Below are 25,451 nucleotides of genomic sequence, written 5' to 3'. Positions count from 1 at the left end.
CCGGAGTGCTCGCAGCATCAGCACTCTCAGAGAAAGCACCTTGTACATGTGTAGGGCGCGTCAAAATAAACACAAACCGACATGAATTGATATTTTTATTAATCGAATAAACGCATCGAGTATCGAGCGAGCGACTCGTGAGCCCCACTCGTCACATATCATTCAGCTATTTACAAAATCATACATTCACATGGCACGTTATAATTCGTAGTCACAGTCGAAACGATGTGATCATTCGTAAGTCCTTAACGATAACAACATTTTATGTACTCGTATATTTACACGAACCGTATGTACAGAGACGCGCTTTCACATTGCGTTCGTTTATCACCACAATCACTGCCTTCATCGATTATTATCTATAAATAGTCTAGTTTCGTTGAACTAATCTTTAGTAAAGTCGATCCGAACAGTGGACCATTTCGTTACTAGCACACACGCGAACGTAGCCAGCTTGTTGAGAGGTCGACCGAGAACGTCGGGCGCCGCTCGCGCACGCGCTCACTGGCGCGGCATGTGCGCGGCGGCGGCCGGCGGCGGCGGAGTGCGGCGTTAGAAGTGTGCGCGCGCGTGTCCGTTGTTCCAGCGCGAGTCCGACGTGCTCGACAGCTCCGTGACCGGCGCCGGGTAGTAGACCGTGGGCGCGGGCGCCGGCGACGGCCGCGGCCGCCCGCCGCCCACCATGGCGCCGCGCGAGCCGCGCAGCTCGGAGCGGCGCAGCGTGCCGTTGCGCGCCAGGCGCATGGACACGCGCTCGCCGCACGACGCGAACGAGTCGTCGCGCGTGTGCTCGGGCGAGTCGCGCGACGCGCGCCACCGCATGCCGCCCGCGCAGAACATCTTGAGGAACACACGCTTGAACTTCTCGCCGAAGATCACGTAAATGACGAAGTTCACGCTGCTGTTGATCGTCACCAGCAGGTTGCTCGTCTTCACGAGCGGGTCGAGCTTGTCGAACTGGTCGCCGAGAAACACCTCGAACGAGTTGGTGACGAGCGGCAGCAGATTGCAGAGGAAGAACACGAGCACCACCACCAGCAGCATCGTGGCCAGCCCCAGCTCGCGGCGCTGCACGCGCGAGAGGCGCGCGCGCTCGGCCTGCGCGCGCCGCACCTGGCGGACGATGCACGCGTTGAGCGCGGCCAGCGCGGTGAAGGGCACGATGTACATGACGATCATGTACAGCGAGTGGATGTACACCACGATGTAGGACTCGGTGCGGAACTCCAGGTCGGCGGTGACGCAGTACACGGACTCGCCGTCCACCAGCCGCTCCACCACCTCGGCCTCGAAGAACTTGGGCGCGTTGTAGGCGAGCGCGAAGGCGGCCGTGCCCAGCACGTACCAGCGCGCGCGGGACGACGTGCACAGCGCCTTGGCGCGGAACGGGTGGCACACCGCCACCCAGCGCTCCACCGTCACGATCAGCGTCAGGTACACCGACATGGTCTGCGCCGCGTTGGCGATGGGATACGCGTAGGGCGTGATGTGCGGGCACACGTGGTAGTAGTAGTAGCGCATGCGGCCCGTGTACGGGAACACGGCCGTCAGCCCGAACAGCAGCACGGACGTGAGGATGAGCACGGTGTCGCACGCCGCCAGCCCCACCAGCAGGCAGTTGACGGAGGAGCGCATCTGCGGCCGCGACAGCACCACCACGGACAGCGCGTTGCCGAGCAGCCCGCCCGCACCGATCAGGTTCAGCAGCACGCCGTGTACCACGAAGCGGAACAGCTTGTCCGCGGGCTCCACGCCGATGTCCGAGTCGCAGCCCTCGGACGCGTTCACGCTCATCGTGGGGGGGCGGCGCCGCGCCTCCCGCGCATCCTCACCGCACCCCCCGCGCCCTCCTCGCGCGCCGCAGCCCGCCTGCCCCCTCGCTTCACGCGCCTCTCGACCGACGCTGAGCGCTCGTCACCATCTGTAACAATCGAAAAATACATAGTTTACATCACCGCATCAGGAAACTCTAACAATCTCTGTTACTTTTACGTTATTTGCAGGCAAGATTATTTGTTTCAGATGCGATCTCTTTGCTCGCTGAGTTTTGTCAAAAGCTGTGAGTGCAACGTGACAGGTGTGACAGATGTCGGTAAAGTGAAGTATTGTATCAGGCGATATGTTGTGGTGTGCGAGATCCGGGTGAGAATGCAGGCGGTGTTGGTGCTGTGGCTGGTGGCGCTGGGCGGCGGGGGGTGCGGCGCGAGCGGCGCGGGCGAGCCGGGCGTGCGCCACTACACGTTCTACCGCAACATGGCGTCGCGCGGGTGGGGCGCGCCGCCGACGGGCGAGTCGCGGCGCGTGTTCGGCGGCACGGCCACGGAGCTGCGCACGTACCCCGCCACGTGCGTGCTGCTGGACCGCTACTGGACGGCGCGCTGCTCGGGCGCCGTGGTGGCGCCGCGCTGGGCGCTCACGGCCGCCCACTGCGTCTCGCCGCACATCGCCTACGTCAAGTACAACGCGCGCCGCCCCGGCTCGCCCGAGGGCGACCTGGCCACGGTGCACTACCTGTACCGGCACCCCGGCTACAAGGTGGTGCAGGAGGACGAGGGGCGCGGCGTAGACGTGACCTTGTTGCACCACGACGTGGGGCTGGTGCGGTCGCGCACCGACATGGTTCTGACTTCTACGCCGCCGCTGGATCCGCTGAGCGCGATGCGGCTCTACAACCCGCTGGACCTGCGCGAGCAGGAGGTGCAGGTGCTGGGCTTCGGGCGCACGGAGACGTCGCAGCTGGGCGAGGAGCTGTTCGAGGTGCGGCTGAAGCTGGTGGCGTGCGAGCGCACGGCGTGGTTCCACTGCGTGTGCGGCGTGGCGCGCCAGGAGGCGGGCGTGCGCGCGCTGCGCGGCGTGTGCTCGGGCGACTCGGGCGGGCCCGTCATGTACCGCGGCGCGCAGGTGGGGGTCACGTCCATGGGCCCGCTCGAGTGCTCGATGGCCAACGCCGTGCCGCAGGAGGGCGCCACCAGCGTGTTCACGGCGCTCTTCAACTACGCGGAGCTGGTGAACGCGACCATCTTCGACACGGAGGCGGCGCTGCGCATGCGCATAGTGGGCAGTGCGCCCCGCGCGCCGCCCTCGCCCCGCGCCCTGGCGCTGGCGCTGGGCGGGGGGCTGGCGCTGCGCGGGCTCTGCCGGTGATCGCGTCCCTGGCGCACTACACGCCTCCACTAGTACATGTTCATTTTGTTTGTTTTGTGTCTGCATTGTGCATTCAATATTGTTTATTATAGGATTGTGTTTCATTTCTTACCGTCCAAAATTAATTATGTAATATAAGTGAGTGCTCAAATTAAAATCTAGTTTGATTAGGTAATAGATATTGTTTACGTGAAACATTCATTTCTTTGTATTGTTATACGACATGGTAATCATGGTACCTACGTCGTAGTAACGCGTAGACGGCAGGGCGCGCTACGGTGCTACGAGTCGCGACGTATCGGCACCCGGGGGTGCTACAAGTGTGTGATAGTGGCAAGCGAAGTTTGGAGAATGGTACTTGTGAGCTCAACACACTCATACACGTCATGTTATTATTAATATAATAGATTTTTTGTTATTATGAATTTATTGTACGCCGAAGCCGCGAGCCAGTTACGAAAGCTACGCAGCTACGCAACTACACGACTCGATTACAAATTGTGTGCTGTTCGAACCATTGAACCAGTTACGACAAGCACTACAAAGACACGTGGACAGCGTATTAACTTCTATGTCAATCATTCAAATATGTTTAAGAGTGTAATAGCAAGTACTTATAGTCAGTTGCAAAAATATAACCTATGCATGAATGCTAATAGTTGTATATGTGTGTGCACACTGCACAGTGACTTGACCCACTAATTAAAGCAGGCGGCGCGCGGCGCCTGCTACCGCAGCGTTCTCAGCACATCACACATCATTATTCAAGCACAAGAACGAGAACTGTAGATGATAGCATTGATTTGTACATTTTAATACGGACAATGTCGGGTAAATTAGTAGCAGTGAAATTTAGACAACGTACTAATAGTCGAGAGAGTCGGCTCTGTGGTTAACTCGATTGTGCGCGGACACGTGCAGCCGACGAGCAAGCGGCGAGCAGCTGCGATATTTAGTAGCTTCCGTTGAAAGCCTGCTGTTTGATGATGATGGGCAATATGGGCATATCGAGATGTAATCGATCAGAGTACAGTTGTGTCCACGTATGATTAGGGTGTTGCGGAGAACGCGAGCAATAATAGTAGAACGGACGTTATGACGGGTGACACTGCGGATAACACGGCGCGTGGTCGCGCGGTCGCGTCGTTGGCGGCCACCTCTGGTCGGGAGCAGACACCTCTGAGCGGCTGTGATTGATTGATGGCAGGCGGAGTGATGCGTGTCGCGCCCTTCATACGTTCCGCGTCATGGCGCCGCTCCTCGTGAACGGTGACTCGCCACTTGAACGTTAACCCCGCTCCGGTCAGCCGCAGCACGCTCCTACATGCACGAACACGTCGCCTCATCATTATATAAATATATACATGATATATCGGTTCGTTCAACATAATATCTATGATAAAGGTTTTAGTGATTCGACACACTATAAACGTTACGTTCGCAGTGCACCTGCGAATGAGACCGTGCCTTCTGAAACACAACACATCAAAAACAAAAGCGATGTGTAAGTAATGCGTTCTCAATTGATTTGAATGCCGCTCGTATTTGGCGAGCTCGATTTGGCGGCGTTTTAGTGGATGCGTGGAGCGTGTGCGACAGTTAGCAATAACGATGATTGTTTCGTAAGTAATTGTTCAGAAACACATGAAATACAAATGAAAGAATTGTTTCAGTTACAGCCCACGCTGCCGCGCTGTGCTGCTGTTAGTCTCTGCTGCTGTGAGATCTACGTTGTGCGTGTTAGGTGTAAGTAGATGAGGGCGCTAATTGAAAACGAACCCTTGTCGCATAATGAGCCTTGCGAGGATATCTTTTATGTAAGCCGCGCGGAGGCGGCGAGGCGGGGTGCGCGGCGGCGGACCACTTCGTCGCACTCATTAGATAAGTGTGACGTGTGGGAATTTTTCATCATACAAATGAGTGGAGAGCGCAACAGGATAATTAATGACTGTTTTCATGAATATTAAAGAGCTAAAGTATAAAGTTGAAGTCATAATCATGCGTCGGCGTTTATTCGTAAGTTGAAAGTTCTTGACCACCGATGCTCCACGTTACCACGCGCTGTACCGCGCTGTACCGCGCAGTACCGTGCAGTAGGTACCGCGCAGTGCCGTGCAGTACCGCGTCGTACCGCGCAGTGCCTGTACCAGTAAATGAATGTTAATGAATCACAAAGTGTTAGTTGGCGTCACACCCGTCAAGCGTGTCTGGTGTCACAGACGTCGGTGCAGGTGGCGCCGGGTGGAGGACTGAAGGTGGCTGTAACGCGACGTGTTGCTAGTGAAAGGAATCCTTCAATACTTATTATTACTGACTCGTCAGCGCGTACTTGGCGCCGTGCCCGCCGCGACGTGACGCGATGTGACGCGGTGTTTTGTGCGAGTAACCAATATTCCTCTATATTCGCCACCCACATTTATTTTTGTCTTTTTTTACAACAGTCAAGTGTTTAGTGACATGCAATATATTTCTGTATACGCTTATTTTTCGTGGTAACAACACTATCGCCCACCAAGCACTACGCGCCCGGCGTCTGCTACATGCTTTTATTAGTTCAGTCGAGGCACGACGTGGCGCAGGTGCACGCAGCACCCGGTCATATGATCCCTTTCTTTAGAGTAAATACAAAGATAACTGTGTCACCATAAAGTTTGATAGAATTGTCGATACAGGAGGGCAGGCGGCCGACCGCGACAAATAAAATCAGCGGCGGAGCTCAGCCACTGTAAATAATTTGTGCGAATATGGGTGGCGAACAAAAGATATAATAAAAACGGATAACGTCGTTAAAACTTCTGTGAAGCAATAAAACTAAGCGAGGCGAGGAGCAGCCCGCTCGTGTACTGTCCGCGACTCGACCTGCCGACCCCCGACCACGGTGTACCAGCGTACACGACGCTGATGACATGACATCCTACGCTCATCTTCACTGTGAACAACAAATATATAGTTGTCAACAACACATAGGTACTATGTGCAGTGTATGTAGTTGTGTGTGGCGAGTGAGTGCGGCGAGGGCAGGCCGCTAGTGAGCCGCCAGCCGGGGTGGGCGGCGGAAGAACAGGGGGCGGCGGTCGACGCCGACGACCAAGTTCGACACTGATAGCACCGACACCGCCTCCTGACACTCGCGACACTCGTGACACACAAACACACAAACACACGTACTTCGGGCGGAATCAGGTGTCATTCTTGTATACCAGATAACCTTTCTGAACTATTTGACAAAATGAATCACGTTTTGACGCACGATGGTTGTGCAAGGTAAACATAATTATAAAACGTATCGACTGCCTACTCACCTATCTATTTCAATATTTCTATGAATTACAGTGCATAACTGAACGAATAATACAAACATGCGCGGCGATACGCAGTATCGAGTATTTTAATAGTAATTGGCTAACGTATTAAATGTTCACATGCGCTAGACGAAAGTCCGCCGACAAGCCTTTATAAAGATAATTCCACTAAGTTAGTAAACACTCTGAGGAAAACTGTTTTGGTATAACTGTGTGACAGCAGACGGCAGAAGGAGTGCACAGTGCGGTGTGTGTGTGTGTATGTGTGTGTCTGTGTGTGGTGATGCCGGCGAGGGACGCACTCGCTCAGCACCGTCAGCAGTCAGTACAAGAATCAGCACGAGGGAGCAGTGAAGCTCTCTGCCGAGAGACTATCAACAAGCAGCTGGTGGGGAGATGATCACTAGAGACTAGCACGTAGCGAGCCGCGAGTAGTACTGTGCCTGCACCTACTGTAAAGCATTTAATTGTTAGCTGCCGCACTCGGTGGTTGCTCGCCAGCTCGGTATGTGGCAGTCCAATCATAAAAAAAAATCTGTGTTAACACAGGACGCGCTATTAATAAAATGATGCAATAGTTGGTTCGCTGGAGCACGTGGTGTGACGGTGAGACGGTGTGACGGTGTGACGGTGTGACGGTGTGGCGGTGTGACGGTGTGACGGAGTGACTGTGTGACGGTGTGACGGTGTGAGGGTGTGACAGTGTGGCGCGTGATGAGTGGCGCGCCAGCTGCTGTGCGACCAGCTACTGAGCGTTCGTGTCCATAGTGTTAACATTCGAACATTGGGTGACATTAGAAGAGTGGCGCGACGCGGCGGACGTCTGGCTTCATAACTGCGTAGTCAGTAATTAGCGGCAGATAGACGGAGCGCGCCGGAGCGAGGGCGACGCAGAGCCTTCCGCGATAATGACGCTGAGTAACGGCGACAAGGCGACAATGATGGACGCGCGGCTCTAATGAAAAAATAATTGACGTCAGCGCCGCCTCCGCCGCCGAGTGATCGTAATGACAATTAATAGCGATCACGTCGCACCACAGCCGCGAGTCACGAGCCACTCTACAGCTCCACTTAACTCGCGGTACTCGTCGCCCCGTCCGCGTCCGTCCAAGTACTCCCACTACTCAGACTCAACACGTTGTATTTAACACTTTACAACACGTTACGACTCACAACTGCCTACCAACTAACAACGGTGTAGGTACCTTTCACAGAATATTGAAGAAACAGCGCAGTAGAGTGTGTGAGCGCGCGGCGTGCGGGGTCGGTATATTAGTAGCACGTGTGCGCAGGGCTCCGTGGCTCCGTAATACCGTAATACAGTACACGTGTCGTATCCCAAGTTATTAGGATCATAAATCCAGGTGGCGCGCTGACGCTGACGGCGGCGACCGACCCGCGCGGTGTCAGCTCTATACCATCATTATCTTGTTATTAATCAATACCCTCTTTCCACATTGTTTTACGAGTATAACACTAATTGATAAACTAAGAACTTACTGCCTTAAATTACTCTTCTGAATATTATCATTATTTTCGGAATATTTTTCTACATATCCCAAAATATTGTATACACTTGCTAGTGGACCGCCCCGGACCCCGGCTTCACACGTTTAAAAAGGTTATTTTACGAAAAACCTTGAAAATGTTCACACACTTCCTCTTGAATTACGGCATCTATTAAAAAAACCCGCATCAAAACCCGTTGCGTAGTTATATACACATATTCACATACATACATTTAAGTTACGTTTTACACTATGTAGTGATTGATACTCGTTATCAATTTTCAGACGAAGGTCACTCTAAACACGATACATCCTCTTGCGAGAGGTTGATTAAGGTAAGGAGGAGGAAAGAAGTTCACAATATCTCATGTGCGTCGTGTGGCGAACGAGAGAGGGGCGCGGTTGACATTATATTAAGCCGAGTATGACGCCGGACGCTCAAAAATGTGAGGACGGAAATCCGGCCCGCGAGGACGTGGCGCTACATAATGTGTGGCGCCGCGGCCCGCGCTGCAGCCTGCCGAGGCGCGGTCACTGCCACCACCGCGGGCCCTCGGCGAGCTCGTAAACGCGACGTTAGCGACTCCTAACTACTCGTTAAAATAATATGTCCACTCGTAAACTAGCTTTATACACCCATAGCATTTATTTCATCATAACAATTGTTGTAATGCACCATAATACACATTCTGTCACAATAAATAATATTAATAAAATAAACCGACTCTTTGCTGAATCAGAAGAGAATCCAAGGAGACAGTGGTGTTGTGTATTCGGCAAGTGTCGCCGCGGGGCAGCATGTAGGGCGAAGTCGAGGCGGAGGCGGAGGTGGGACGATATATCACGCGACGAAACTTAATACGGGACGTGTCGAAGATTGATTGTTGCGTGTCCGCCGGGTCACTACGTCACGCGCCACGCGCCACGCGCCATGCGCCACACGCCACACGCCGCTGTACCGCACACGCGTCTAATATGATCTCCTTGGATAACTTATGACTTGTTATTACTAATGTAGTAGTTAATTATAATATTATTATATAAAATTACTTATAGTACACCTCCACCACATAGCACATAGTTTATTTAACCCAATGGTTGACTGGTAGAGTATGCCTTGATGCATTAAGTGCGTCTGTGTACCACTACTGTACATGAAGTTTCAATAAATAAATTATTGCATAGTCGTGTTCAAGACTTAATCATAACTTTGCTACAACTAGCAATAACATAGTGACAGCGAGTGTAGCTGTGAGCGCTCAGTGTGTGCTGTGGCACATTAATTAGCACTTGAGCACAGAATCGAGGATCAGCGTAGGAGCAACACCGCACGAGGAGCCAGAGGTGTAGTGAGTGAGGGTAGTGTAGTGCGTGTGTCGGCGGTGCAGCGTGGTGACTGTGTGGACCGTGTCGCGCGTGTGTCGGTGTCGCCGCACATTTACATACATATTGAAGCGCTGCTGCGCCACAGACAAACACTCATACACTGGTACGCTGCTTGTCTCTGATTGGTTCATTTACATCAACAAATCTGTGGTGTGCCGCGAACACTTGACGCTCCGGTTATCATATTGTGTATCATTCCCTTTAACACCGATATTATTCAGAGTACTGCAAGCGCTCGTGACTACAATACAGAGGAATATTTTACAGAACACGTGACGTTGAATATATGTAATTGATACCTCTATAAAGACAACTCAAAATGAAAAGAGTGCCAAACCTGTTACAAAGTTAGTTCTGTCTACTTAGTGTGTAAGATGCGTAAAGCACAAACTTACACTAACTCTAGCGTCTCTAGCGCCTCTAGCGACACTAGGACACATAGAACACAGTGCACAGTGCACAGTGCACAGTACACAGTACACAGTACACAGTGCACAGTACACAGTACAGAGAACACAGTACACAGTAGTAGTGTGCAAGGTGGTCGGTATCATCAGTGTGTTGTGATGTGTAATATTAAACTAGTCCCAGAAATTAAGGGATATAAAAAAAGAATCCAAATTTTTGGGTGATTTTCAACAAGCTGTAACTCCGAGGAAAATGGTCGTACAGAAAAAATAAAAAAAACTAATTGTAGCTCCAAGTGTCTAATTTTTAGATATGACCATGAAAATTTTTCGTCATGGCCAGGTCTGGAGAAATCCTACGAAAACTACCAAAAAAAATTTTTTCCAAATTTTTTCCCTCCTAAAAAAAGGTCCACGGGCTTCAAAAAATTTTTTTTGATTCTTTCGTTCTTTCTTTCAAAAAGCAAATCGCAAAACGAGAGATCGTCTATCGCTGCCATTAAGTCAAAATCGAGATTCGTCAGTCCATAAGACACTGGTCCACTGTCTACGACCCCAATCGTGATGGTCATGCGCATAAGCCAATCGGGCTCGACGATGTCGTAAAGTGAGCATAGGCACGCAATTTGCTTTTTAATCGAAAAAATAAAGATTTTAGAGAGAAAAAAATAATTTATTAAAAAAATGAATAAAAAACACAAAATTGCTCACAATGGTGATTTTTGCAACAACAAAGAATTTGAAGCTTCGGGGCACAATGAAAAAAAAATCGCAGCGCTTTGAATTTTTGAGGGATTTTAGGGGACACTTTGAGGTTGTAAAATCACCGACGATATCCTTCGTTCATCCATTTTATCCAAAGTTATACCAAGTTATCCAAATATCCTTAATTTCGCGAATGTTTGTCTTTTTTTCAGTCCGAGGTTTCAATTCAAAAAAAAATTTTTTCTTAGAAGATGTTTACATTTTCTTATAGAGAATATTGTGCAGTTTTCAAAACCCTCCTTTGATTTCCTGTACGATAATTATTTTCGGAGTTATTGAATATCAAAGTCAAAAATAACTTTTTTGCTTTGATTGACGATAACTCCGTGGCAAATCGTCGTACAGGCTTTTTGAATACGACAAATTAAAGAAGATGAAATTTTCTAAAAGAACTTTAGAACGAAAGAATCAAAAAAAATTTTTTGAAGCCCGTGGACCTTTTTTTAGGAGGGAAAAAATTTGGAAAAAAATTTTTTTGGTAATTTTCGTAGGATTTCTCCAGACCTGGCCATGACAAAAAATTTTTATGGTCATATCTAAAAACTAAACACTTGGAGCTACAATTAGTTTTTTTTTATTTTTTCTGTACGACCATTTTCCTCGGAGTTACAGCTTGTTGAAAATCACCCAAAAATTTGGATTCTTTTTTTATATCCCTTAATTTTTGGGACTAGTGTATAATGATATTAGTGTGCAGTGTGCGGGAAGCGGGGGGCGGGGAGCGGGGGCACTCATCGACGTTACTAATTATAAGCGAAGTGTTTAGACATCCGTCGACGCTATAATTACACACCGCTGAAACGTTTATGTTCAGCGCATTCAGATAATAATGTTTAGAATCCTTCAATCGGTAGTTAATCACGGCGCGTGTGTGTGTGTATGCGTGTGTACTGTGTAGTGTGTGTGTGTGCGTGTGCGTGTGTGTGTGTGTGTGGTGGAGCGCATGCCGCCGCCTCCTGCCACCTGCAGCCGACCACTTGTGTTACAAATACGTGCTAGTGTTCAGTCCAGGGGCCGGGGACGGGCTGGAATTTATTCAGCGTAATCATGGTTCACATATGCATCAAGATAGTTCTCAGCGGCCACTCACTATTTTCCGGTAATCATTCAAATGGTAGTTATGTAAACGACATTACTTGTTGAACTATCCGCGCGTCGGGCAATGACACATACACTGATACAGTGATATAGTGATAGTTGCGATACATACGAGTAGGTATACTTTGCCTATGAATGAGGATATTTATTTTTATTCTCGGCATGTAACGTAACTTTCTATTAGTTTCTATGAATGTTTTAATTAGCGCCTCCGAATCAGTAGACTGCATCGCGGTGAACACAGATCCAGCGACGCTAACAGCTGATCATTGAGCTGAAGACAGCGAGGCGAGCTGCTCACGTAGTCACGTAGTCACGTAGTCACGTAGTCACGTAGTGAGGTAGTGAGGTAGTGAGGTGGTGAGGTCGGAGGATCGGAACAATGGTCACGATGATCAGTGGTGAGATGAGCTCAACGTGTAATTATTTCCACGCAACTTTCGCCGCACTATAAATACAACGACAGTGTCAGCTGCTACACGGCTATAAATAACACTGCGAGCGAGATGAGCGTGATGTCGCAGCGCGGGCGCCGACACACACCGGCCTGCTTGCGCCGTGCTCGCGCCGCCACACACACCGGTGATCCACCACCTACAGACCGACACAGAGTACAGGCGCTGAACCAGCGAGCTGCGTGTTGCGAGTCAGGGAGGAATGCCTGCCTTGATGTATTACATATCCGACGTGGCGACACGTCTGCCAGCACTAGGACGTATCGCAGTTTAATTATTATTGATGTCCGCGACACAGCGACGTATCGCTCAGCGCGGGAGTGTTACACGGACGGCCGAGGCCGCGGAGGCGGCGGAGGGCACAAGACACAGCTGCGTGTTAACACCTCATAAAGCTCAATAAACGGTATGCTGTAAAACTGTATAATGAGACATTAAACGAGGACGGAACAATTGCTTATATAAGACATAACGCTCCCAGCAGGGCGCCCCCCCCCCCCCCCGCCCCGCGCTTCAGTGATCAGTGATAATTGTCGCCGCGTCCACGCGTCACACCAGCCAATTGTCGAATTCTGTCAATTACTTGTGATATTGAACTTAATTATGAGGGTCGCGACGTTCTGGCCGTCGCTCGAGGTGGCAACAGAACACTCAATGATGGCGCCGGTAGGAAGTCAGGCGGGCAGGTAGTGCCGCAATGTCAATGAGCATTAGTTACCGTAACCAATCGCTCGTGATGTATGTCTTACAATGTGTCCCAGCCAGCGATATACCTAACAGTGAGCGCAGTGCATGGAGTTTCGTGTGGCGCGGCTCCTCTGCCGCTATCAGCGCGGATACATCCGTCCACATAAAATATCAGTTCCTCAAATTGCATGTTTGCTCTTATAAAATATATAGCATTACTGTTCCGTTACTTGACGTTGATCCGTCCATCACGCTGCACGCTGCACGCCGGGAAGCCGGGTGCGGGCTGGAGACTTCATCTATTCACAAAAGTGTTTAATGAGCTTTTATTCCTGCTCATTGAACACATGAACATGATTGTGTTAGTTTCATATACCTACTACGTACATTTTGCGTAAATGTTTTCGTAGCTCGGTACAAACACTGGTAAGTACGACTGTTTCGTTTCAGATAATACTCGTAGTGGTATGAGAGCGACACTGAGCGAGAGTACAGCTGTAAACCTCAGTGCTGGCACTTTGAGACGATCATCAAGACATACCGCGGAACATTCCGACGAGCGGGGCGGGGCGGGGCGGAGCGGGGCAGAGGGGGCGGGGGCGCGCTGAAACCCGACCGCGGCCGAGATGACTGATGAAAAACAATCTGTATTTGTTTTGCTATTTATTAATGGAATAAATAAGGCGAGGAGAAATGAAAAACCAGAAGGTTTTGTGTAGCGCCGCCGCGTTACGTGCGCCTCAACAGTTCACGTCGATATCAAACTTAATAGCGAGTACGTGAGCTAGGACATTCCCTGTCGTAGTGATCAGTGATGGACAAACAACAAAGTGAGAAGGATATGACATATGAGGGATCATCACACACCTAAACATTGTGTGTAAACATTAGATACGTTTGAAACTTACACTATAGGCCGCCTTTAATGCCACATTATTGGCTACCAGAGACCTAAGTAACACGGGTCTGCTTCAAGAACGATACGGATGAGGCGTCAGTTCACCACGTGACTACCTCAATAATATAATTGTGTAAGGGGAGTACGTAATTGAGTTGATTGTGCATGTTAGCGGCTAGAAACGTCAAGCTGTGGTTTACACGTTAATTGAGTTGGCTACATAATATATAATGTGTCGGCACCACGTTCCTCAGTTACACAGAGTACACAGAACACGCTGCACACTAGTGCACAGTGCGCTACACAGCGCCGCTCACACGCGGTGTTCGAACACGCCAGTAATGATCACATGACAATGAGCAGCAGCGGCGGCTCCACACCGTCACTCTGCACACTCTGCACACTCTGCACACTGTCCACTCTCTGCACGCCAATTAAAGCAGGCTCCGCAGTGGGGCCGACGCGCGCCCTCCACTAGCGGGACACAACTACACAACAACCTTACAATTAAAGTGATCGGCTCACTAATTGCTGCCTTCATTATGGCTCGACAACGCTCTCATTAGGTAACAACATACTTTTACAAGTTTCACGGAAACGGTGTCTCCCTACAGCTTTCTTATTAAGAGCTTTGTACTTATAACGTGTGTAATCGTGTACGTGTGAGCACCATGTTGTTGCTGGACACGTGAGCAATGAACACTTGAACAAACAGACCGCTCACAATCACTCGCTGCTTGCAGGTGCATTATTCTTGTTTACATTGCAGCATAATGTATTTCAGATGTAAATAAACTGCCAACATTTAGGACATGATAAACCGCTAATAAACTCACACCAACATTCAACATATTATGGCAATACATATATGATGATGCGAGGAGCACCGTAGTGAACAATGCGGAAGGAAATGAACAACATTGCGCGAGAGCCGTGACGTGACGGACGTAGAGACGGCACGGCTGCAGATCACGTCAAACGTCACACGTGCACACACACGCCGCACAACTATTCATGAACAAAACCAATCAGTAGATTTTAAACAATGCCGGGAATTAGTGCGTATCTAGCGCCCTACACCCCTACACACATACATCTGGATGCAAACTAGTGAGATTGTGGTAGAGAGCACGACACTCGAAGCCTATCTCACAAAATCGGCATTTAAATACTTAGTATTAACAGTGGATTCCCATTAAAACGCTTACGAAGAAAGTAAAGGACCCTTAAAGCTTACGGATAGATCAGTGGCGTTCAGTGGCATTCACTGAGGGTTTCGCACCGTGTCGTATGTGTCGCATGTGTCGCACAGTGTCGCGCAGTGTCGCACAGTGTCGCGGGACCCCGACCCCGCGCACGCGGCCCTCGTCCATGTTAAGCTTTATTAAAAGGGTCGCCTTCTACGCTGTCTAATACATACGATACGGCTGAATCAGTCGCTTGCGGCATTGTCGAACACTAATGCCCCACTCATGACACACACACACACACACACACACACACACACACGTGTGATAAGCCGTGTATTATCAGGATATGAAGGAGGTGGTGGATGTCAGTAAACAGTTGGCTGGATGTGTCGAGAGTGCCGAAGCATCGTTGATCGATGGAGGTCACACGTGAGTGACGTCACGCCACGCCGGCCACCGCTCGTTCATCATACCGTGTAATCCGTTGATTCCGTTGATGACGATTACTTGATACTAAATCACTAGAGTATGTGTTCCATGTCACATGTGTTAGTAGCATGAAGCAGGAAGGGAGCAGTGCGCCGGCAAATGAAAGCCACTAATGATGTATCGGCTACGTAGTGGACTTTGCAGCACTTCCGATCTGTATGTATGTTATGTATGTTGGACATAGAGATACAGTGGGTAGTTGCGCTCATCGGTCAGTAAACGATCAGTGGGCTATGCAACCTCTGCGGCAGTGGTATTCGAGCGGAGCGTCTCCGTTCTTCGGAGACAACGTAAAAATCCGGTCCCGGGTGTTTTCAATAATATAACAGTCGTAAAGCCACGTAAAACGCCTACGGGCTGCTTTGAACGACTTTGACACTAACCACAAACCATACGACGAATTAATGAATGGTGGTAGGTGTATGATCATCGCAGTTTCAATAAGCGATCCACGTTTATATTTAATTTTGGTTTCCGGCGCGGTGGCGTTACGCTGACTGGTATGTTCAATGTGCCTAGTTGTTGTCTATCAACACATTCGTCAAGTCATCATAAAGAATATTCGTTACAACACGCAATCCTAGTGGCTATACAGATAAGTGGAGCAAGGAGTGTTTCCCACCACGACGAGGTGTAACGTTTTATTATATACTAGTAGTATGTAGTTCGCGCGTGTTGTCACGTGGCTCATCAGTGGAGCATCAGTATCTCACACATCACCGTACCACTAGACATTGTCCAGCAGGAAGCGATAATACGCGCCGAGTGCGCCGAGTGCGCCGAGTGAGGCGCGTGAGGCGAGTGAGGCGAGTGAGGCGAGGGCCCCTCCTATCAATTGTTCACTTACAATCAATTCATCCACACTTGGGTCGGCTCACACGAGTACCTAGTGTAGAGTGTACACTGCTTACAATGTCTACAATGTGTCCATGTAGAGCGGCCCGTGCGGCCATACTCCGCGGGTCCAACACTAGCCTTGGCATGGTTGTGGTCGCCACGCCGCTACCACTGCGTCGGGAGGTCGTGGCTTTAATTCATGCATCCGTCTTTGTATGTTTGTAAAAGTCCCCGCGACACAAGAGAAATTCTTATTGCGGGAGTTGTTTTTTTATTATCGTTTCCAAATCTGTACTCACTGGAAATACTTCAAAACATAGTAGCTGTACTAAATGAGCCTAGGTAAGCGGTTTGGGGGTAATGATTTAAATCTGAGTTCAGAATAAAATACGTCAGCTGTCAGCCGCAAAATCATGCAAACAAAGCTCTACTTAGATGTGGATAGCTTGTAACAAAATGAGATGAAACTGGTAGAGCTGAATCTCATCAAATCGTAACTGTCACTTAACAGATGGCTTTTATGAGTTTAGTTGAATTTCCTAATACGTATGTAGGCAGACAATGGCGTAACAAGGTCAGAGGTGGTCGGGAACAATGCACTCGCGGCGTTTGAACAGATGAGCCGCAACGAGCAGAGTATACAACCACACCAGCACGAGTATGTCAGAGTATGTCTCCGTGCTCCCCACACGCAGACACATTTATTTGGATTTAATTGCGCTATTATCACCATACGTGCGAGTAGTGCGGCTCGTGGCGTGCCCTACATGGATAGTACTGCTTCTATTCACAGACGTAATGTGAAGAGCATGCCGCGCGTCGCGCTACCTACACATTGTTTCAACGATGTCGGCTTCAGTACGCATACATTCATTAGTAGCAATTAAATGAACACATCGAGACGGGGCGCCGACGGAACAACTCTAGTTTTTGACGAGTCAATCTCAACTCACTCAGCGGAGTATTTTTACATGCGCACAAACACTATTAATAAACATATTCACATGTACTCGTCTATATGTATGTCTGCATGTGTGTGTGTGTGTGTGTGTACACACTCCGGTCGGTGTCATCACTAGTAACAGTTATGTGAAGGTCTTCGTTTTGTCGTGAAGCTGTGTGTCAAGTGTCAGTGTCGCGCGGTGTCGCCGAGCACCGTCTCTCATCAACGCCGTGTCGGCGCGTCGGAGTGACGCGAGGATTCATAGCTCTCCCTCGACACTCCCAGGACATAAACCGGCGGTCGCTACATTTGCTCGCCACACGCGCCGCACGCGCCACACGCGCGCCCACATTACGGAACTTTACAGCGCCACATTGTTTCAGCCGCATTTTACGAGCGCGTAACGAGCTCACACTCACATTTGGAACATTCACATCTTTATACGATTTGAAAGGGTCGTTTGTAAAGTATTAGCGTCGCCGCGTCGTGGCCTCGGCGAGCCTCGCAGTCGTCGTAGCGACTAGTAGCGAGCGCTCCGGCGCACCGCGTCAGCGGATCCCGACCACGGGACCGGGTGACGTCATCGCACCCGCTCTCTCTTATTATAAGGTATTCCACTTTGAATTCGGTCGACAAATGAGTTCGTTATTTAGCTAATTTAGAGAGCAGCGCAGGGTCGACGTTGTTGTATGTTCACGGGCGGTCGCGGTAAATGTGGTAATGATCGGGTCGCGTCGGTCGCATATATTTTGGCAAACGATCGCGAATACAAATAACACTGGTAGTGGGCCAGCCGCTCTGTAGTCGCAGTAAAATATAACAAGCAGCAGATAATGTGCGCTTCGAGCCGACACGAGCCGACACGAGCCGACACGAGCGTGAATGAGTCGAGCCGCCAGGAGTGACGGGGAGCGCCGAGTGCCTTCCATCCTACTACTTCCTGCTATCACCAAACCCACCTGCAGTTAACAAAATCTGTGTCATAGCACACAATACGAAACTCCGGGGACTAACTCTGGAGCGAGAGTCCGTTGGATTTATTGGCCAATAATGTCGTTATCTGCGGAGGTTGACAGTTTTTGGTAGATCAAAAAGACCCTATTCATCGACAAAGTTATTATACGGCTAAAAGAGTAAGGTAGGTATAGATGTAACTCGAGTGTGTGGTCGGTGGCGCGGCGGAGGCTGGAGGCAGCGCACAGCTGTGCGGTGGTGTCCGGGTGCCTCACCATTATGCTAACAATACGCTCTCGCCTAATAACATGATAATGTATTCACCGAGCCGGTTCATTTCCTCGCGCACCAAATAAAATCTGACGAGAGGGAGGTCCGGGCACGGCGCGGGCACGGCGCGGGTGCGGCGCGGCTGCGGTGCGGGTGCGACGCGGCGCGGTGCGACACGTTCAGAGCTGAGATTAAACAGCGGCGTCACAGATGTCGACGTGACGCTACATCGTCTGCAATTTGGTGACTATCACCTCATCGTATTTGTTACCATAAACAACGATCTAACACCAACTAGCAACTGTAGAAACATTTTCTGAATTTCATTATTTTATATGGTGGCATTTTGAAGGTACTTTTGATTCTTCACAGACAATTTGAAAATAAAATCCACTTACCATAAGGTCGGTAATAACATAGAGGATTATTGCTTTTATGTTAAAAGTTATCTTTATAAATCAATACTCAATGTTATAATTTTATACTAAAAAGTCAACTTAAAAGCCGGCGATCCGGGGAGATCGCTTCTGTCAACAATATGGGATGATAATATTATTTATTTGATCGGAGGCAATAAAGCAGCTGAGCGCGCAGTGTCAGCGTGTCGGCGTGTCGGCGTGTCGGCGAGTTGGCGCGCGTTCAACACACTACACGCAGCGATCACTGAGGACGTGAGCGACACTCACTACACAGTACTACAGCACACACATCGAATGTGCGATATCTGACAACCGCACACAACACATTACTTTCAGCTTTCTTACTTGTTATATACATACACCATACAGCGTAGCCTCGTACATATTATTATGTATAGTATATCGATACACGGACGACAGTTTCGTATTGTATTGTTTAGCGCTAGCGAATACACATTGTTTATCAGCGAGGTTCCACGCAATTTAGTCGCACATAGCGTCGTGTCGCGGCGCCGCCTCCCGCGTAACACTCAGCGGCATCGATACATACAGGTAAATACGCGATACACAAGCAATGATCGCGCTGCTGACGGCTGACGCCGGGTGAGGCCGGGTGACGCCGGGTGAAGCCAGGAGGCGTGATCAGCTGTAACGAATACAGCGGTGGCGCGGGTGTATACGGGTATATCGTCGCGGAGGCACAGCGCCGCGTGCCGCAGCAGACGGCGCGGCATCGACTCTGACACGTTACGCCTCACTAACATAAATATATGTTCAATATTCGCAATCAGTTCTATCATCAAGTACTTAATTGCCATCGCTGGAGAGTAGTACGCGGCGAACACATGACGTGTTGTGTGACCACTAGTGTCACTAGTGTCACTAGTGTCACTAGTGTCAGCGTACTAGTACTGATAGTATGACCAATGATTTCGTGTTTAATATCATTTGATATCATATACATATTGTGTATGATAGATGTTACGTTAGTCGTGATGCTACAGATGTAACGTGACATGTTCCGGAGCAGCTGGAGGTGGTAGTGTTGTGTGCCGCGGAGCGTGCTACGTGTAGCGCCGGTGCCGGTGGAGAGTGTACAGATAGAGACATCATCAACGTTATCGTCCGCGACTCCACAGAGAGTTGCGCACTCATAGTACGGCGGTAATATAAGTAAAGCGGATTGAATAATGAAGACAAGCCACCGTCGTATTATTGACTGCGTGCACGCGCTCGTCGTGTTAACTTCCGTGAGGCTCATTAGATAAAGGATATTTAGATAATACAATAGTGATAGCGATGCAGCCCGTCTGTTATATGGTGCGCAGTAGGTGTGTGTGTGTATGTTTGTGTGTGTGCAATATTTGTTGAGATCAGTGCATTCTCAGATAATAGCCGGGCTCGTGAGCTGAGCACACTGCTCTGCGTCCACAGAGTCCACACACGCGTGGCGCGCGGCTCCACACTGCACAGTACTGCACAGTACTCCACACGGCACAAGCTTGCGTTAGGTTTTTTAGTCATTTAATAGATAGCCGTTCATGAATTATTTTACAAAATATTCTTGCACTATCAGTGACAATGTCAGTGACAATCAACTATATGTGCTCTCACACACTACACTGTTCCGTGGAACTTCACTCAGCTGTGTAATAGTTACGTTTTCACGCATGATAATGTGTCACTGTCGCATCAGTCGCACCACCAACCTCACCTCACTTTACTTACACAACTATTAATAGCTCACATCGCTTTATTTAATCTGCCTTAACCAGGTACGTACATATTTGTGTACATGTACTCTACCATCTCACATGAAATTGAATTTGGTCTAATTTTAGTAAAACAACATGAGTGTATCAGCGGTATCTCGAACTATTACTAGTTACATATTATCATGTATTATATTATTAGTGTTAAGTGAGAGAACCACTACTGTTTTCAGTTTAAGAATGACATATACATATTATAATATATATGTTTGTCAATGGGATGTATAAGGGAGGTGTATGTGTGTGTTTAATGCGTGTAAATGTTGTAAATATTGACAACGCACCAGGCTATGGTGTTATGGGTGAATAGGATTGTTTTTTGTATTTATTACACCTACAATCACTCGTCTCTGGTGAACTTGTGTTGTTTATTCCCGTAGAAACAACACAACGGTACACGAGCACGCGCTGTACGCAGACACGCAGGGTCGAGCTCGAGCCGACGCTCACACTATATCGGTTTCATGATAATTATTTCGTTGCTTTTGCGAAAATTAAACAGGAGGTCAAGGGCACAGATCCGTGCGGAACATTTTTCCCAAACGAGATGAAATCGGCGATAACATCGAACCCTCGAGGAAGCGCCACTCCGCACATTGAAACGATCAATTCTACTTCAGTTCATGATCATTAGTTTCTTTGATCTCCAGTAATACTATATCATCTCACGGTGTAGTTTAGTGTGGCGGGTTGTTGTCGCCGGCAGCGTCATTATACAAACATAGTTCTGAAACGCGGACCATAGTGTGTTGTGCGCTAGTCATGAAGTGTTGCTTCATGTGAGTGTGTATGTAACACTAGCGACGCTCTCAGCGCGTATTTGTTATTAGCTCGTACAATACGATAGCCGTAATGAATGTAATTGTAGTCGGTATGCTGAAGGCTCTTCCGGGAGTCCCGCCGGGTGCCGCCGGGCTCCGTCGGGCTCCGCGACTCGCTTGCAATGATCTATTATTAGCTCCGCCACTGACTGGACCTCTCCGATTGTTGACACGCGTGTGAACAATGTACTGATAGGATAAGTAATGCTTCGGTATTACTCTATTGTTTATTGGTTGATAGTTTCACCCACACGAGTTCGAGTCGAGTTCAATTTTCGCAACGAGAAATAAGTCAGTGAGTCGGCATCAACTAGGGAATGCAATCCCGACTCGAGATCGTCAACTCGAGATCCCTCGCGATCAGAAATATCAATCCCGCGGGATCCCGAGATTTTCGGGATCCCGTCTAGTTAGTAAAAATAATACAATTCGAACGGCTTGTTTAATGTAATATGTGTGTGATAGTGTGGTGAATGCAATAAATTATTATTTGAAAGAAAATAAAAGCCTTTATTTTTGAATATTACTAACAACGTAACATAATTAACAGGTGTAATAACATGAACATAATCAAAAAAGTAGGTGTAGCTCCAGGAGATCAAAATAAAAAGTAATCACATGGCATTTTGAAAGTAGCCTCTTAAAATACAAAGTGTATCAATAGTACGAGCTTCTAATCGGCATCTTAAGTCTATTGCAATGTAGCCAGCTGCTGAAAATGCCCTCTCCGACAATCCCGAACGGGATCTCGTCATATTATGCTTCGGGATTGATCCCGAAAAAATACACGGGATCTCGCGAGATCGGGATCCCGCGAGATCGGGATTGCATTCACTAGCATCAACGCGAGCGTGCAGCGTGCAGCGTGCAGCGTGCAGCGTGCAGCGTGCAGCGTGCAGCGTGCAGCGTGCAGCGTGCAGAGAGCGTGCTACTCGCGTCCATGTAGGTGATTATTATGTTGCAAGAGATCGTAAATTCGGCAGATCAGAGCAAGCGTGACTATTGTCTGATAAAGCTGCAGGAGAATGTGGTCGCTGTAGTACACTTCTTTACTCTATAACTTACAATGTTAATACACACGCCTGACTTAGTCAACATCACTACTGCCACAGTGAGTGCCACACCAGTGATCACCCACACACGACACTGACACTGGCACCATGTCCAGTACACAGTGTACACAGTACACAGCGAGTGAGCGGAGGTGGAGACGGTCGCTAGTTCCACGGAACAATTCAATTTGTCGCTCGTCACAATTTTAGTGAAGCCTCGGGCGACTCTTGTTCAATTACATAATACAACCAAATGTTTTTGCTTCCATCACTAAACATAATTGTGTTGGCAAAACAATGTTACTCTTTATTCGACCTTTCTACGTATAATAAGAGGAAATGACACATTTTTAAAAAAATGTGCGTGGAAATGGTACATTTTCGTGTCAATTTCCGCGTCCCGCGTATCGGAGATTCATTCGCAGTACTTAATGTGGCGCGTCGTTCGTACACTACCCGTGGCGGTTCACGCAGCTCTCACCTGCGCTAGGCCTGTGCCTGGCGATGACTCGCGGCTCAGCCGGAGAGTGAGGTGAGTGCATCAAGCGTAGCACAGTGACGAGCGTTTAATTAAGTGTAAGTGCAGTTTGGTGAGCGCACGTAGTCACGTCGTGGCTCGAGATCACCTGCGCTAGCGGCTTACCGTACTGTGTCCACACTGTCACCTGCGTCACCTGCTCAAGTGCTCAAGTGCTCAAGTGCTCAAGTGCTTAAACTAAAGCCGTCAAAGTAAAGGTCTGTACATTGTACATAGTAAAGTACATATATGTGATATTGGTAGTTGTCAAGTGGTTGTAATTACATTGAAAGTGTTGTATGTGAGACAGAGGCCAGATACTCTGCCAGGTGTGCTACTACTGTGGGCACTCAATGACGGAAGGTGAAGCGAGCCAAGGTGCAGCACATAGTCATCTTGAGCTCCGTGTCATCGGTATCAGATATCAGTCCAGTTGTTGTGCTTACGCAGGCGAGTGGGCAAGGGATGGGGCTGATATCTAATATCTCGCCCTCCAGCGATATCGATTAATTCATTAATGTAAATTATATTTCTCGAAGATTGTTTTAACAAGGTTGTGTCAATATTACGTTTTGTACAATACATAAAGAAGTGCGCCTCGAGCCCGCCCGCGCCCCTCCTCGCCGAATCGCTCTAACTCGCTCTGTGCTTCTATACATTTTGAAAGTAAATAGTAAAATTATATCATAAGAAATAATAATATAAATTCCGTTCTGATATGCATTAAGTGGTACAGTTATTTTTCAATGATATTATATTTCTTCATTGGTGTATATTATACGTATCTTGCAGATAGTGAACAAGGAAGCGTCGTTCGTGGCTGAGCTACAAGCAGCCACGTTTGGGGAGAGTGCAAGTGCAGCGCGGCGCTGTGTGAAACACGTGAGCGTCGGGAGCTGCGGCCGCCGTTACACACATTCGGTCGTCGTGCGGTGCTCTCGTCTGTAGATAACACGATATTCTGTGTTATCAGTGCGTGCGCTCGTGCGGAGTGCTCGCTGAGCTGCCTCACCGCGGTGTGGTCGGTGGCGAGAGTTGCGCCGCCGCCCGCCGCCGCCCGCCGCCGACGCCGCTGAGTCAACACTTCAAATCAACTGACAACTTTTCCAATAAGCCGATGTCGTCTCCTTGACGTGTGAGTGTATGTTTGTGTGCGAGCAGCACGATGACTTACTGTTCTAAGACGTTCAACTTTTAACTTAAGTGTTTGTGTTTGTGTTGAGAACAATTCAGCGATATACCTGCTTCAGGTTTAGAAGTCCTCACTCGGCGACGTAATCAATTCTTTCAGGTTTACATATTTTATACTTTCATTATTCTTTTTGGAATTTAGTACACACTGTAGTCCTCATACTGCACATTGTCTAGGTAGTTAATGGTTATAGAATAATCTGTAACGACGGCATCCGCAGCGGCTCACCAATGCTTGTGGACCTTGTGGTAAAAGTTGGGAATGTTTCACAGTTGTCTTTAATTAATTATAACTAATAGCATCTGCGTATATTTCAGCTCTCAGGGAGGGAGAGAAAGAGTTTTTTTATGTAATAATATTATTTCTTTGTCTGCGTGGAATTTCAACCATTTCGAACGGGGGGATTGCCAAATATCGTCTCTTGGTGCTTCTAAGGAATCCTCATACGAAATTTCAAGTTTCTACGCTCAGTAGTTTCGGCTGCGTTGTCCATCAGTCAGTCACTCCGTAAGGGTTTAAGTACTTATATTGATGATATCTACGAATAACAACTTATTTGTGTAGAGTAAGTATAGTTTCAATATTGAACACTCGATGTTGCACATTTGTACAGACAGTGTGACAAGTCAGCACGGCGAGTGTGCCCGCCGCCGCCCACCAACACGACCAGCTCCTCATACCAACTATTAATATCATTAAGAAAAGTCTTCTACGAGGTTTTTTCTCAAATATATAATGATCAGTGGACAATGTCCTACCTGTGTTACGGAGAGCGGAGGTGATGTGAAGCGCTGCGAAGATGTCGCGGTGATGGTGCAGTGGCGGTGCGGCTCCAGGAGATGATGGCGCCTCTCGGTGTGAGGGGCCGGTGCGACGTCGCGCGGTGCGGCGCGGTGCTGCTTCGTTGCGATGTCGTGCAGATCTCGCAACAAAACTTTTGTAAAAGTTTTCCCGCGCTCAACTTGCAACTCGAAGAACTCACTACACGTTCGTAAATCGTGCACTACACTGCGGTCACTTCACTGCGCGGCTCACGGGTGTCAGTGCGGAGGCGCGTGCTGCGGCGTGTTAGTTGCGAGTCGCGCGGCGGCGGCGGCGGAGTGGCGGCGGAGTGGCGGCGCGAGTGCGGCGCCGGTCGGTCCGGCAGTGGCGGGCCGCGCGCGCTCCGCCCGCCGCGCGCCCGCGCCCCGCGCGCCCCGCACCCCGCGCGCGACGCCCCGCCTTATCGCCGCCTCAGCACCGCGCCGGCCACGACCACCGCAAGCAGCAGCAGCAGCAGCCCGGCGCCTCCGCCGTCAGTGGTCGCCCCGGACACGGCGCCGCTTCTCACAGACATGCTGTAACA

At 49.2% G+C, this 25,451-nt stretch overlaps 2 protein-coding genes across 2 annotated transcripts; one reads left to right on the top strand and one right to left on the bottom strand.

Moving 5' to 3' along the window:
• Nucleotides 1–78: 78 nt before the first annotated feature.
• FMRFaR (FMRFamide Receptor) lies at nucleotides 79–25,006 on the bottom strand. The gene is made up of 2 exons (XM_076134321.1): nucleotides 24,865–25,006; nucleotides 79–1,921 (listed from the first exon to the last, which is right to left on the bottom strand). Exon 2 carries the CDS (start codon nucleotides 1,792–1,794, stop codon nucleotides 553–555), a length of 1,242 nt encoding a protein of 413 aa, XP_075990436.1. The 5' UTR covers nucleotides 1,795–1,921; nucleotides 24,865–25,006; the 3' UTR covers nucleotides 79–552.
• On the top strand, nucleotides 2,149–3,255 carry LOC142986441 (kallikrein 1-related peptidase b24-like). The gene has a single exon (XM_076134955.1). It carries the CDS (start codon nucleotides 2,149–2,151, stop codon nucleotides 3,142–3,144), a length of 996 nt encoding a protein of 331 aa, XP_075991070.1. The 3' UTR covers nucleotides 3,145–3,255.
• Nucleotides 25,007–25,451: the final 445 nt, after the last annotated feature.

Source organism: Anticarsia gemmatalis, chromosome 2 (genome assembly GCF_050436995.1).
Source record: "Anticarsia gemmatalis isolate Benzon Research Colony breed Stoneville strain chromosome 2, ilAntGemm2 primary, whole genome shotgun sequence".
NCBI classification, from domain to species: domain Eukaryota; kingdom Metazoa; phylum Arthropoda; class Insecta; order Lepidoptera; family Erebidae; genus Anticarsia; species Anticarsia gemmatalis.
This window is presented reverse-complemented; position numbering and strand designations above follow the sequence as displayed.

Bases quoted from the DNA above. Each gene is read 5' to 3' on its own strand.
- FMRFaR (XM_076134321.1), bottom strand. From the start codon at position 1,794: ATGAGCGTGAACGCGTCCGAGGGCTGCGACTCGGACATCGGCGTGGAG.
- LOC142986441 (XM_076134955.1), top strand. From the start codon at position 2,149: ATGCAGGCGGTGTTGGTGCTGTGGCTGGTGGCGCTGGGCGGCGGGGGG.